The sequence below is a fragment of the Sciurus vulgaris genome (assembly GCF_902686455.1).
Source record: "Sciurus vulgaris genome assembly, chromosome: 6".
NCBI classification, from domain to species: domain Eukaryota; kingdom Metazoa; phylum Chordata; class Mammalia; order Rodentia; family Sciuridae; genus Sciurus; species Sciurus vulgaris.
In genome coordinates this window covers 117,876,338-117,891,420 of record NC_136466.1, presented here as the reverse complement: position 1 = coordinate 117,891,420, position 15,083 = coordinate 117,876,338, and the positions used below count along the sequence as shown (strand labels likewise).

General features: G+C 39.1%; 2 protein-coding genes and 2 pseudogenes across 4 annotated transcripts in view; 2 read left to right on the top strand and 2 right to left on the bottom strand.

The window, feature by feature from the left end:
* The window catches only part of LOC306664130 (high mobility group protein B1-like), a 642,241-nt pseudogene that overhangs the window by 207,618 nt on the left and 419,540 nt on the right, over positions 1 to 15,083 (bottom strand). The gene's annotated exons all lie outside the window — the stretch shown is intronic.
* The window catches only part of NLN (neurolysin), a 103,454-nt gene that overhangs the window by 63,661 nt on the left and 24,710 nt on the right, over positions 1 to 15,083 (top strand). Inside the window, exons 7-9 of the mRNA XM_079144876.1 lie at positions 1,502 to 1,637; positions 4,254 to 4,620; positions 13,968 to 14,169. Of these exons, the coding sequence (XP_079001002.1) occupies positions 1,502 to 1,637; positions 4,254 to 4,620; positions 13,968 to 14,169 (705 nt within the window). The remainder of the gene's footprint in view (positions 1 to 1,501; positions 1,638 to 4,253; positions 4,621 to 13,967; positions 14,170 to 15,083) is intronic.
* Positions 4,627 to 6,451, bottom strand: LOC306664133 (small ribosomal subunit protein eS25-like). Its single transcript, XM_079144894.1, has one exon. The coding sequence runs from the start codon at positions 5,746 to 5,748 to the stop codon at positions 5,371 to 5,373; it is 378 nt and encodes a 125-aa protein (XP_079001020.1). The 5' UTR covers positions 5,749 to 6,451; the 3' UTR covers positions 4,627 to 5,370.
* LOC306663461 (E3 ubiquitin-protein ligase CHFR-like) lies at positions 10,753 to 12,576 on the top strand (annotated as a pseudogene). The gene has a single exon. The product of its transcript is annotated as an E3 ubiquitin-protein ligase CHFR-like (transcript).

The window sequence follows — 15,083 nt, the reverse complement described above, 5'->3', positions numbered from 1 at the left end:
GAAAGGTTAAGGGATTTGCCCAAGGTCAAACAGCTAGTAAGTGGTGGAGCCAAATTTTAAACCCAGGTAGTGTGGCGTCAATGTGTGATCTTCCTAGAAACTGGTTCGTAAATAATTTGCTGATTTGATTATTGGAATTGGTTTTCTTGTAACATTTATTTCTAGGAAAATTACTTTTCCTTTTATTACAAAAAATCAATAAATGTCTAATAAAAATAAAATATAGAAAATATTTGTAGTATCTACTTGGGGGAAAAAAATCCCTGCAACATTTTTAAATGTTGTTCTATCGTATGTTAGTCTGTTTGTAGTGCTATGACAAAATACCACAAACTAAGTAATTTAAAAACAGGAGAAATTTATCTTTTTTAAAATTCTTGAGACTGAGAAGTCCAAGATCAAGATGTTGGCTTTAGTGTCTAGAAGGATCCTTCTTGCCACCTGCTCACATCGGAAAAGGGAAGAACACTGCTCTTCACATGGTAGAAGGACAAAAATGGCCTACCCCCATTCCTTAACTCTTTCATTCCTTCAGCTCTTTTCACTAATCCATTCATGAGGTAGTACCCTCATGACTTTAGTCACTTCCAAAATGGCCCCACCTCCTCGTATCACAACACAGATTTTCGGTGTATGAATTTTAGGGGAACATGCAGATCATAGCATATGACAATAAGTGTATTTACAATTATTCTGCAACCATCACTATCATCCATCCACAGAACTTTTTCATGCTCCCTGAGACTCTTTGTTCATTAAACACTACTCCCCATTCTCCCCTGACCCCTGATGCTGACAACCGCCATTCTACTTTCTATGTCTTTGACTCTGACTACTTTAGGAACATCATATAAATTATATATATCTCTTTTTGTGAGTGGTATATTTCACTTAGCATAATATCTTAAAGGTTCATCCATGTTGTAGTGTGTATTAGAATGTCCATCCTTTTTAAGGCTGAATTATATTCCATTATGTTAAATGCCACATTTTGTTGATCTGTCAATACACACTTGATCAGTTTCCATTGTTTGGTTATTGTAAATGATGCTGCTGTAAGTGTGTTTAGAAATATCTCTTTTGAGTCCCTACTTTCAGTTCTTTTAGATATTTACTCAGAAGCGAAATTGTAGCTCATATGGTAATTTTGTTTAATTTTATAAAGAATATCATTTTTCACAGCAGCTATACCACTTTATGTCCTCATCAGCAAAGCACAAGGTTTCCAATTTCTTTACATCCTTGTACATACACATATAAATTTATGTATATGTGTACACATATATATACTTAATGTCACATGCTATACATATAATAGCCATACCAATGCATATGAAGTTAAAATGGCAAATTTTTATGCTTTTTATAGTTTACCACAATAATGGTCTAAAAACATTTGACAGTTTTGCAAACCTGAAAATGTGAACAACTCTTCTTTTAGCACTTTGGGTCTAATTTTTATCTTTTGGTTTTGTTCTGTTTTGTTGTTGTTTATTCCTAGGAAAACACCATAATTCTGCAGCAGCTACTGCCACTGCGGGCCCAAGTAGCCAAGCTACTCGGCTACAACACTCATGCTGACTTTGTCCTTGAAATGAATACTGCCAAGAGTACAAGCCACGTGACAGCCTTTCTCGGTCAGTCCTTCTTTTTTAAAAATTGGTTGTATGTTTTCCATTTCTTTCTTTTTTATTTCCCCCTGACATTTTGCTATATTATGTCAGTTTAGGACCTTGGAATCAAAATATGTCTTTGGGGACATCCAGTTTTTCATTCATTAAAGCAAAATTTATTTATTTATCACCTATTGTATTAGATAGTATGCTCGTTCTAGGGTCTTCTCAGGGTTTACATTACTGTTGTTCTTCTACCTTCATTCTATATTGCATTTTGTTTGGAATTTTTACAGTGATTCCTCACATGACATCTAAACAGTGTTGTTAGCTCATTGCATTTATTCACTGCCACTAGGTGTTTAGTAGTTATAGCATGGCTACTTATGAATTTGCATGAAGTAACCTGACATATATGAAATAAATGGAAACAGACATATATTTAAAAAATAAGCATTTTGTGCTCCAGAAACCATTTGTCAACATATGAAAGTAATGTAAAGTAATATATATCAAAACTATTATCTGATAACTATATGCACATTCATTTTAAGTTGTTTTTTCATAAATCTTGTATAAACCATGGCTCTTATATCCATGACGTTTAGTCTCTGTGACTCTCTTAATTGCCCATCCTCTCAGTCTTAGTATTCCCATTCCAACCGACACTGTTTTCTCTCAGTAAAAATGGTTGAATAATTCAGCCACAGTAAAGATAATAATTTTTTTGTAATTATCTGTAATCTGAGTTAATCAAAATATGATATCTTTTTTACTTTCCCCACTAAACCCATCAAACTTTCACTTTCAACATTTCAAAGTATTTTTTGTTTATTGTTTCGAAATCCTTTTATTAACTTAGTTTGGAGAATGAATTGTTAAAATCAGCCATTAGTCCATACTTTACTTCACTGTTTCCACAAGGACCATACTGTGATTTACTAATATATATTCTGGAATAGGTGTCCCACATATGATTATTGTATAATTTATTTGTGAGACATTTATGAAATAATTACCTAGTTTTAGGCATACCAGTTTATATCATACTAATTGGTAGTACTATAGAAAGAAATTAGACAAGTCCTTGCCTTGATGTCTTTCAACCTAGTGACCGTAACAGAGATGAGAGCAGGTAATTGCCATATAGTTCAATGCATGTTATACAAGAGGGTTGTTCAGGGACTTAACAGGTTTGTTGAGAAGGTTTCTTTTGGTGGTGACTACATGTGCTGAAATTTCTCCTTCACACCTTCCTGATTAACTTAATTCCTTGGAAGTGGTTTTCCCTCTAATTTGTAATTGGCTTATTCTTTTTTAATATTTTTTTAGTTGTCAATGGACCTTTATTTTATTTATTTATATGAGGTGCTAAGTGGGCATGTGCTCTACCATTGAGCCACAATTCCAACCCCAAAATTGGCTCATTCTTAAACAAATTGTTCTCTTGCTGCCTGCATTCATATATTCTCTCACAGGCCATGTTGGTTAGCTTTCTGTCACTGTGACAAAATACCTGAGAAAATCAACTTAAGGAAGGAAAGGTTTATCTGTTATTTCTGGGCCTGTGGAAAAGAAGAGCATCATGGTAAAAGGGTGTGGTGGAGCAAAGCTATTTACCTCATGGCAGCTGGAAAGAAAAGAAGGGGTCTGGGAGAGAAAGAGAGAACAAGCACAAAAGAGAACACATAAGAAAAGGGGCTGAGGACAAAATATGTCCTTCAAAAGGCTGCCCCCAGAGACCTATTTCCTCCAGTTAGGCCCCACCTCCTAAAGGTTGTGCCACCACCTCCTTATAGGGCCACAGGCTAGCATATAAGCCTTTAGCACATGGCCTTTGGGGGACATTTCAGATCCAAACTTAACAGGCCTAATCAAAACTATATCTCTTTTGTCCCCCATGAGTTTCCTCCTTTTTCTTCATGGCATTTCTCAGACTCCTGCCTCCATCTCACATTGTGGGGCAACCTCTGAATTCCCATGTCCCTTGCAGACCCAAGCATACGTATATCTTAACATATGCAGCAAACTGAAAAATAAATACAGAAGAGCATACTCATTTAGACAAATAAAAAGCAAATTAAGTAGTTCAGAGTTGAAGACAGTAAATGAAGCATGGTGCCCAGAAGTTTCTCCAGCTAAAATGTAGAATTGCTGTATCTAAATCATCCTCCTTCATAGGAATGGGTCAATGAGAAACTAAACCCATGGCCATCAGATGTGTTGAGCAATTTTTAGATAATACTGACCACAGGTCACATCTGATTTGTTTCCCTTGGCTTTCTTAAAAGCTTAACTTCATTGAAGAATAATCATGCACATGAAATTTGTTTCACTATTACTCTGCTCCCTGAATTACAGCATCCTTGAGTTAGAGTTCTTTGAGGTAAATCTCATTTTTGTTGATGCTCTAAGGAAGTCACAGTCAGGTTTTGGTGGTGCTCAAGGGAAAAGGCAAAGTCATTAATCACCCTGAGGAGGAAAATCTGTTGTCATAATAGAGCTTGCTTTCCTCCCTCACTCATTCGCTCTTTCCTGCTGATTTCTCATGTTTAGCACTATACTAACCCATTGGCAGTATGGATGAATGGGCTTGCTCCAGAGAGTCATAGACCACTAACTTTTTCCATTCCTTCACAGATGACTTGAGCCATAAATTAAAACCCCTGGGTGAGGCAGAAAGAGAGTTTATTTTGAATTTAAAGAAAAAAGAATGTGAAGAGAGAGGTCTTGAATACGATGGAAAAATCAATGCCTGGGATCTACACTATTACATGACTCAGACAGAAGAACTCAAGTATTCCATAGACCAAGAGTTCCTCAAGGAGTACTTCCCCATCGAGGTGGTCACTGAAGGCTTGCTGAACATCTACCAGGAGTTGTTGGGACTTTCCTTTGAGCAAGTGGCAGATGCTCATGTTTGGAATAAAAGTGTTACACTTTACACTGTGAAGGATAAAGCTACAGGAGAAGTGTTGGGACAGTTCTACTTGGACCTCTATCCAAGGTACTGAGGATCATATTGCTGGAAGGGACTTTAAGGATTCAGCCACTACTCAGTTTAGGGTTCCTCCCTTCCACATTTCCCATGTATGATTCTTAGTGGAGGTGTTAAAAATGTGGGTTCTGAAGCCATAATGTTCTGGCTTCATCATTTACTGGACAAGTAACTTAATTTTTCTGTGCTTCAGTTTTCTTACCTATATTATAGATCCTATAAAATGGGAATCCTTATAACATCTGCTTTGTAGGGTTATTGTAAAAATCTAGTTGATTAGTTACCTCCAAAGCATTTAGAAGTCTTCCCAGCATATAGCAAGAACTTTTATAAATATTAGGTGCTATCATCATCATTATCTACTGTGGCCACTGCATTTAATTATTTTTTTTAATACTTTTAGCTGTGGATGAACACAATATCTTTATTTATTTTGTTATGTGGTGCTGAGAATCAAACCCAGTGCCGCACACATGCTAGGCAAGTGCTCTACCACTGAGCCACAACACCAGCCCAACTGCATTTATTGAATTTAAAATCTACCCCAAAGATGTTTCTTCTTCAGGTAATCTGTCTGCCAGTCCACTTAAATCTATGACCATTCCCTTCAGTCTGGCTAGGAGGCAACACAAAAGTAGTAGGAATAGCAAAATCTTTGTAGTCAGGTAAACTTGAGTGTTTTGTTTTTGCTGTTGTTTTGTTTTGTTTTTTGATATAATAAGATTTTATTTTTCCAAATGTACGGTTGATTGGACCTGTTCATGCATCTTCACCAGCAGCTGGGGCATCTCCACCCTTGGTATTTCTGGTGTAAATTTCTTGAGCTCTGTGCTTGGAAACCAATTTGATAAGTCTTTTACTGAGGAGCTCCTGAAGGACTGCCCTAGCTAGGGAACCTTGAATCTTCAGTCTCTCAGAGACTGCAGCTGGGGTTATAAGCTTATAGTTGGGAACTTCCTTACAGAGTTTGTCGTAAGTGGCTTTGTCAAATAAGATTAGATTGTTGAGCTTGTCCCGAACTTTTCCTTTGGACCATTTCTTCCTTTTGGCTTTGCCCCCAGATTTGTTCACTGGGTCTTCGTCTTTCTTGGCTGACTTTCTGGCATCTTTCTTCTTCTTGTCATCCTTGAATGGCATCACGAAGACTGGAGAGCAGCAGCAAGTACTGCAGCCTCATCAAGATGTTGGACAAAAAAACTAAACTTGAGTTTGAATGCTTGAGTGACATAATTTCTTTGACACTGTTTGCTTCTAATAGAGAACTGAAAATCCCTTTACAGGACTGTTGGTGCATTAAAGACTACATATGCAAATTGCCCAGCCCTGCCGTCAATCAGCGATAAGAATATAAAACATTATCATCATTTCTGAAACATGGGTAAATGGACTCCACAATGTTCCATCAGACACAAAGGTTTTGGATCTCTTTCTTCCTAGGCAAGTTTATAAAACAAAGCCAACATGTCACAATGAATAATTCATTTTACTAAATAGTCCAAAGGAAATTATGGCATCCCTCTAGTTCACTAACCTATAAGTTGATAGTTCACTGACTTTGGGTGCTGGGAAGATGGCTGGGTACCTGTGCCATCCAGTTGACAAGTAAAGGAATCCTTTAGCACCTCCATTATTCCAGAGCTTTATGGACTTACTTTCGCTTATGATGTGGCCTAAAAATAAAGCCATGGCAAATGTAGATAGGTCTACTTTTAATTAGAAAGTGTCCAGGTACAGTTTTAAGTCAAGAATTCTTTGAGTGGTAAATCTCCAACATTGGAATCTCCTATAACTGTCCCCATAGTCTCTTTCCTGTGTCAATGTCATGATTCATGGTACTTCATCCTGCTGTCTAAGATAGAACATGTGTGTTGTAAGTTCCAAGTAGTGGAGATTTTTCTAGATCTCTTTCCCATTATTTCTAGTTAGGTTTTGTTATGGTTGGAAGACACACTTTGTATCTATTGAGTTCCTTTAAACTCCTATGATTTATCTTATGGCCAGCTTTGGTACATGTTTCATATGCACTTGAAAAGAATGTTTATTTTGGTATTGTTAGGTGGAGTGACCTTTAAAGATCAGGTAGGTAAAATTTATCAATAGTGTTGTTCAGATCTGCATCCTAACTGATTTATTTGTCTGCCTATTACTGAAAGAAAGGTGAAGTCTCTATCATTGCAGATTTGTCTGTTTCTCCTTTGGTTCTATCAGTTTTTTGCTTCATATATTTTAAAATTTTGTTTTTAAGACTGTTATATCTTCTTAGAATTTGATTTCTTTATCATAACATATTGCCCCTTGTTGTCTTGAGTAATAGTCCTTGTTCATTTGTCTACTTTGTACTTAAAGTAGGCCTCTTACAGATAATATATAGTTGGAGCTTGCTTTTTGTGTGTGTATGGTGCTGGGGATTGAACCCAGGGCCTTGCTCATGCTGGACAAGTTCTTTACCACTGAGCTGTACCCCAATCACTCTTTTTTTCCGTATTTTTTAATTGATGCATTATGGTTGTATGTAATGGTAGGGTCTGTTGTTAATGTTTGTACATGCACACAATATGACAATATAATTTGACCAGTATAGTTCCCCAGCATTTCCCCTTTCCCTCTCCCCTGCCCTCCCTTTAGTCCCTTTCCTCTACTCTACTGATCTCCCTTCAATTTACATGACCTTTTTAAATTTTATTCAGATAAATTTAAGTTTGCCCAGGCTGGCCTCTAACTTAAGATGCTTCTATCACAGCCTCCCAAGTAGCTGGGATTACAGGTCTGCACCACCATACTCACCAAGCTTGCTATTTTTTAATCCACTTGGATCGTGGATTTTTAATTGGCATGCTTATACCAACTGCATTTATGTTGCATGCTTAGAATATTCACATTTAATATAATTATTGGTATGATAAAATTATATTGCACACAGGGGTGCTCTGCCTCTGAGCTACAAGCTGTGTCCCCAGCCCTTTTTATTTTGTTTTAAGACAGGGTCCTACTAAGTTGTTAAGACTGGTTTTAAACTTTTGTTTTTCATGCCTCAGCCTCCCAGGTCACTGGGATTACAGGTATGTACCATGTCACCCTATTTACAGTCGTTTCTACTTGTTCCATCAGTAGTTTATTTTTCCAGTGTGTGGTAGGAGAAGGATCAAACCCAGGGCTTTCTGAGTGCAATGGAAATGACATTCCCAGCCCCCATCTGTAGTTTTTCCTCACTTTTCTACCTTTTTGGCTTAGTTAAGGACTTTTTATGATTCAGTTTTATTTCACTATTGGTTTATTATTTATATCTCTTTTTAAAATTTTGTTAATGGCTACCCAAGGGTTTATAATATACATCTTTGATTAATTAGGGACTGCCTTCAAGGAATATTATACTACAACCCCATGTAACACAAGCAACTTAAGGGTATTCCCAATTTTTCCTTCCTCTCATTTATGCCATTGTTGGCCTACACAGTACTTTTACATAAGCTGTAAACACCCAATGCAGTGCTCATGTTATTGCTTTAAGTAGTCATTTATTATTGAGAGCAAATAAAAATCAATACATTTTACATATACCTTCATCTATTCCATTTTTAGCACTACTCATTTCTTTGTAGATCCAAGTTTTGGACCAGTAACTTATCCCCTCTGTCTAAAGAACTTCCTTTAAAATATCTTACAGTTAAGAACTGGGCATGGTGGCACACACATTAATTCCAGCAACCCAGGAAACTGAGGCAGGAGTGCAAGTTCAGGTTCAGCTCAGCAACTTAGTAAGACCCTGTCTCAAAATTTAAAAAGCTCAGTAGTTCAATCCTCAGTACCAAAAATAATTAAAAATTTTAAAATTCTCATTTTTGTCAGAGAAAGTCTTTATTTTTCTTTCTTTTTTTAGAAGACAATATTTTACAGGGGTTTTCTTTCAGTCCTTTAAAGATCTTTCTCTGCTGTCTTTTGACTTGTATAGAAGTCTGTTGTGATTCTTGTTCCTCTGTACATATTACGCTTTTTTCTTTTCACTGCCTTCAAGATCCCCTATTAGGGCTGGAGATGTGGCTCTGTGGTAGAGTGTTTGCCTAGCAGGCATGAGGCCTGGTCTTCAATCTCTAGCACCAGGAGTACAGGGGGTAAGATTCTGTTTACCTTTCATTTTTGGCTTCAGTATATTTACACATGTGGGGTGTGTTTTCCCCTTCTTGAGCTGCTTCTACCTGTGGTATGGTGTCATTAATTTAAAAAAAAACTCCTGAGTATTATTTCTTCAAATGTTTCTTATTTTCACTTTTCTCCTTTGAAGATCCCAGTTACACATGTACAATATCATTCTGTTTTGTTTTTGCCACCCTTTTAAAGAATTTTTGTCTTTTAGAGAGGGTAACTTATCTTTTGGTTCAGTGATTCTTTCCTTGGCTGTATCAAGTCTGCTTAATGAGTTTGTGAAAGACATTCTTCATCTCTGTTCATTTCTTGCATTTTTACTTGATTCTTTCCTATAGTTTCCAGCTTTCTGCAAAAATTATCTATCTCAGCTGGGTGTGGTGTTGCATGCCTGTAATCCCAGCAGTTTAGCAAGGTCCTAAGCAACTAAGCAAGATCCTGTCTCAAAATGAAAAATAAAAAGGGCCAGGATATAGCTCAGTGGTTAAGCACCCTGGGTTCAATCCACAGTACTAATTGTGTGTGTGTGTGTGTGTGTGTGTGTGTGTGTCTGTGTCTGTGTGTGTATAAAAGGAGGAACAGTGAATGCTATGTATAATCAGATGGAGGTACATTATATATATGTAAATTATTGGTCTGGGTTATTTTAAATACTCCGAATGCTCCAACATCTTTATCGTATCTGAATCTGTTTCTCTTGTTTGCTTTGCCTCTTGATAGTGTTTTCTTTTTTCCTTTGCATCTTTGTATGTCTTACAATTTTTTTTGAAATCTAGACATTTGATGGATACTAAAAATTGAGGAAAATATCTGTATGTCTAAAAATGGCCACACATTTACTTCTTGAGATTCTTAATTTAGTAGTCAAGCCAGGTTTTGAGATGTTGCTGCATGATTAACCTCTATAAGCTATAAGTTTCAGTTTCCTCCGTCTTGTGTTTAGGATGGGGATTGATTTATCAGAGTTTTCTCAGTATCTGTTTCATCCTCAGTATTAAGGCTTTCCTTTGTGGGGATTGAACGCAGGGCCTTGTACATGCTAGGCAAGCACTCTACCAGCTGAGCTGTCTCCAGCCCTGTGTTCAGTCTTATTCACAAAGTCAGCTCTGTGTCCTTGGGTCTTAGGAGTGGTGCCTGTTCAGTGGTCTTGCCTCACCCTTGGCTGTAGGTCTGCACCCATGATGTATTTCTGCCCTTTCTCCAGGGGTGGAGGCTTTCTTTTTCTGTTCCACTTTCAAGCTGGCAGTACATTTTCACCATAGCTCTAAAAAACTATAGGTTTTATTGCCCTTCCACTAGAGCTTGGAGGCTTTTGCTCTGCAGGAGAGGTGAAGAGGATTCAAGCAGTACCTCCTGCCCTTACCACAAGCAGCCTTTGTTTTCCTTCACTGATGCTTTCTCAGGACTCTCATCCTGCCCTTTGTCCCTTTTGTGTGTACTCAGTGAGGTCCTTGGACAAGTCCTGCAAATGGATGCAAAATTTCCCTTGTCTGCAATCTCTAGTAGTTCCCTATTCAGGCTGACCCACCATCAACCTTTAGCAATTTGCTAAAACTTCCTCTTACTAATGTCTTCAGTGTCTGCTCTAGGTTAAAAAAGCAAAACAAAAAAGCTTGCTTCCTTCCTCTCTCCTTGGAGGCACCTGTCTTAGATTATGGGTTATTTGATTGCCCTTCAACCTCAGATCTCTGAAGGGTTCAAGAAAAGTTGGGATTTGCAGATTATGCAGCATGTCCTTGCTGTTGTAGTACAAACAGGAGCAGTTCATTCCAGCTGTATATGTTTAACTAGGAAGCTGGGGAAACTTTTTTTTTTTTTTTTTTTTTTTAATTTGCATGGCATCAGCAGTGGGTGCAGGGTGTGGAGAAAGAGAATAAGAGTCACCAAGAAAATACAGTACAGAGGGCTGGGGATATAGCTCAGTTGGTAGAGTGCTTGCCTCATGAGCCCAAGGCCCTGGGTTCAATCCCCAGTACTACCAAGGCCTGAATTACCTTGGTCATGGAAGGTGTGGAGTTCAGGAGTACAGGCTTCTCCCTAAAAGGATATGGTCCATCTGTGGGAAATGGTGAACTTTCCAGCCTTGATTCAGCTCTCCCAGACAGAGAGGGAGCACAGTTTTCTTTGCTGGAACCCCAGAACCAGGAGAATTTGGAACCGTGAAAAAGAAAATAAAAGCAGGTGAGTTGCTTGACCTGAACCTGCAGCAATTGGTTGCAGACCAGGGTAGAAACACCCAAACCCCCCATGAGGATGTCAGAGCACTGCCATGAAACCAGACAAGATGGAGGAGGCGCTCAGGTGCATCATCTGCCAGGACCTGCTGCACGACTGTGTGAGCTTGCAGCCCTGCATGCACACATTCTGTGCAGCTTGCTACTCCGGCTGGATGGAGCGCTCCTCCCTGTGCCCCACCTGCTGCTGTCCAGTGGAGCAGATCTGTAAGAACCACATCCTCAACAACCTTGTGGAAGCATACCTCATCCAGCATCCAGACAAGAGTCGCAGCGAAGAAGACACGCGAAGTATGGATGCCAGGAACAAAATCACCCAGAACATGCTGCGACCCGAAGTCGAGGTCATTTTCTGATGAAGTGGGGAGTTCAGAGGACCTGTTGGAGCTGTCAGATGTTGACAGCGAGTCCTCAGATGTCAGTCATCCATACTTCGTGTGCAGACAGTGCCCTGAGTACAGAAGGCAAGCGGTGCAGCCCCTTCCCAGCCCAGCACCCAACAGTGAGCCCACTGCCCAGCAGGCCCTTAGTGGGGATGCATCATCAGCATCCTGCCAGCTTTACAGCAGCAATCCAGAACTATGTGTGCCTTCTACAAGGAAGCCACGCCATCTGCACCTGCTGCTTCCAGCCCATGCCTGACCTGAGAGCAGAGCAGGAGCAAGACCCAAGAGTGGCCCCTGAGCAGTGTTCAGTCTGCCTGCAGCCCTTCTGCCACCTGTACCAGGTCTGTGCCCGCGCCACTTGCTTTGGCTGCCTTGCCCCTTTCTGTGAGCTCAACCTGGGAGACAAGTGTCTGGATGGAGTGCTGAACAGCAACATCTACGAGTCGGACATCCTGAAGACCCTGGCGACAAGGGGTCTGACGTGGAAAAACGTGTTGACAGAGAGTCTTGTGACTCTCCAGTGAGGAGTGTTTTTACTGTCTGATTACAGAATCACTGGGAACACTGTACTGTGTTATTGCTGTGACCTGTGCAGCTTCTGGGATCTGACCTCTCAGTATCGGCAGAACATTCCTGCTTCTGAGTTGCCAGTGGCTGTGGCATCCCGTCCTGATTGCTTCTGGGGCCATAACTGCCACACTCAGGTGAAAGCCCACCATGCGATGAAATTCAGTCACATCTGTGAACAGACTAGGTTCAAGAACTGAACATCAAGGGGACACACGGGCAGTTTGGAGTACTGGAGATGGGGACACTATGGTTAAGAATTCTGAATACCAACATTTTAAGGGCATTTTTACAGTTCCCCCCTAAGCAGTGCTGGGTCTGGTCAAGTTCTGTTGTGTGGCTTTTTCTTTTATGGAATTTTACCCCCAAGCAGCCTCTGGCCATAGCCGTCCTCCTGGTGAGTGGTAGGAGCAGTTGGCTGAGGCCTCCTGCCAGAGGCACCGCTGCCCCTCCCGTGGAGGTGGGGTAGTCCAGTTTTGCTCTTTTTGTACCTTTTCCATAACTGCAATTAAAATGGAAATCTCTTTTCAGGAAAATTTCATGGGAAAAAGGAGAAGTTTAATCAAAAGCATTCTGTTTAAGGAAAGGGAGAGTAAATTTACAGCCTACAGGATGTACAAAATATGACCTTGTTGAGAAAACTATACCTTTTGGGGGGGATATCACAAACTGTAGCACAAATAATATAATTTGAAAATTTACTAAAATCAGGGATAATATGATATCTCAAAGAATGACCATGTGTTTCTGTTTGTTAAAACAATCATCAGGTGTCCACAGCAGCTAACCCTGCACAAGAGTGTCAGGTTAGCAGCTCCTTGCTAAAGTGTATGAGTTGTGTCAATTGTCCCCAGAGCAGGGCTGGCAAGTCCTTTTGTGGAGTGAGGGTAGGGTGGCCAGCCTGCTGAGATCCTCTGCAGCTGGATGGGGCGTGGGGCCACAGCTTCCTAATCTCGTTCCTCCTCTGTTAGGTTTGCCATGTCATCTAGAATAATACTTGAAATCTTGGTTTTTCATTAAAAAAGGAAAAAGTTTTTTGTCTTTTGTCGAAATCACCTGTTAAATTTGTTTGCAAACTGGTAACGTTTTGCTTCTTCTCAGGAATACAATTTTCAACTGTTGTCTTGCTCTTGAAACAAATTGAGAGGCAGCACTCTGTATTTGTGGGAGAAAGTTCTCTTTTTTGATTCTAATAAACAAGCTGCGTTTGTTTCTCCAAAAAACAAAAAATAAAACTGAAAAACCACTCCAAATCTGAATGTACTGCTAGTCTCACTTTCCCAACCCACCCCCAAAAAAGAATACCTACTCCTGGACTGTGGTTGAAGGCATTTAACTTTTGGAGAGAACATCATCACTGATACCCCACTGTCCAAGAATAAATGACCTCATAGTATGATTTATACTTATTCCCAGGCTAATTAAAAGCACTCTGTTTCCACAAGACCTATCTTCTTTATAAAAGAAGCTCTTTTAATTGTGACTACTGAGTCTTCCATCCTCAAATAAAAGGAAAACCTTCTTTTCTGGAATTTAGTATTTTAACAATTTTAGTTGAAAGGAAGAAAACTACCTAGTCAGTCAAATTGTATCTTTTATTTTAAATTTACTTCAACACTGTGTAACATTTAGTGTCTCTTTTTGAAGAAAGAGGGACTTATTAAAATAACTTGGACAGGGCAGGGGATGTAGCTCAGTGATAAAGCACTTGACTAACATTGGTTCAATCCCTGGTACTGGGGGAAAAAAAGGGCATTCACTGCCTACTAGGTGTAGTTTACATTCTTCCTACATAGGATTTTTCAACAAAAGAAATCTTGGTGATATAATCACAAAGTGATAGTGGAGTTATTGTTTGCTTGGTTTTCATTTTTCCATTATAGCAAAACAACCGACTTTCTAAAAAGTGAATTCAGTGTTTCAAAGTGTTTTCTGCTATGGAATATGGCTTAATGACTGAAAGAGGTCATGCCAGTATCCTTGCTAGAGAAACTTTCATTCCTCACTGCTGTGTGTTTGTGGTTACCAGGGAAGGAAAATACAATCATGCAGCATGCTTCGGTCTCCAACCCGGCTGCCTTCTCCCTGATGGGAATCGGATGATGTCTGTGGCTGCCCTTGTGGTAAACTTCTCGCAGCCAGTAGCTGGTCGGCCCTCTCTCCTGAGACATGACGAGGTGAGGACTTACTTCCATGAATTTGGTCATGTCATGCATCAGATCTGTGCACAGGTGAGTGATTTCTTTACAGTAAACCTGCCAATTGCTTTTCCAGTTGATTAGTTGCTGCTATAAGATAAACATGTTCAAGAATGTCAGAAACGGTTTCCCTTATCATATCCTCTTTCACAACCTACTTTTACTTAGAGGGTAATCCACCAATGAAAGAGCTTTGTTGAATACCTGCGTAGAGAAAGAAAGAAGACCATCATTAGGAAGGGTTACAAATACTATGCTCTTCCCTTTTAATTATGTTCTTCTCTGTAGGAATATGCTGCAGCCTCACAGATAAATAGTGCTGTATTCTGTCTCTTCTGCTTATTAATGGTTTGTTTAGTTCAGTGATTTTCAATCCTTTCAGGCCCCTTTACTTCTTTTCTAATAGTAAATATTTCATAACAGCTCTCTTATTAACTTCATATTTGAATCATAGACAACATACTAAAACCATGCAGAGAATTTTCCAGGAAAAATTTGTGTACATGCAGTGGATTAAAAACTGATTTCTTTATTGCTGAAAATGAAAAGTGCGTTTATTTAAAAAAGAAAGGTACATTTATCTCCAGGCCTAGGTTCCATCCCTAGCAATAATAAAGTATATTTATCATCAACTTTGTGATACAGTCCATTTAACTAAGCCTAAACTATTCTGTTTTAAACTTTTTGAACTTGCTAATGTTTAACCATTATTAACATACAAAAATCTTTGGTCAAATAATTTAGCCTAATAGTTTAAATACACTGATATTAACAGAAAAAGAGGGACAGTTGTCTAAATTTTAAATCTGTATCTATAAAAGTAAACTTTTTGGCCTGGGTATATAACTCAGTTAGTAGAGTGCATGCCTCACTTGCACAAGGCCCTGGGTTCAATCCCCAGCACCACAAAAATAAACAAACAAACATTTTAAGATAACTTTTTTATT

Excerpts from the sequence above, each read along its gene's own strand:
- LOC306664133 (XM_079144894.1), bottom strand. The coding sequence starts at position 5,748 with ATGCCATTCAAGGATGACAAGAAGAAGAAAGATGCCAGAAAGTCAGCC.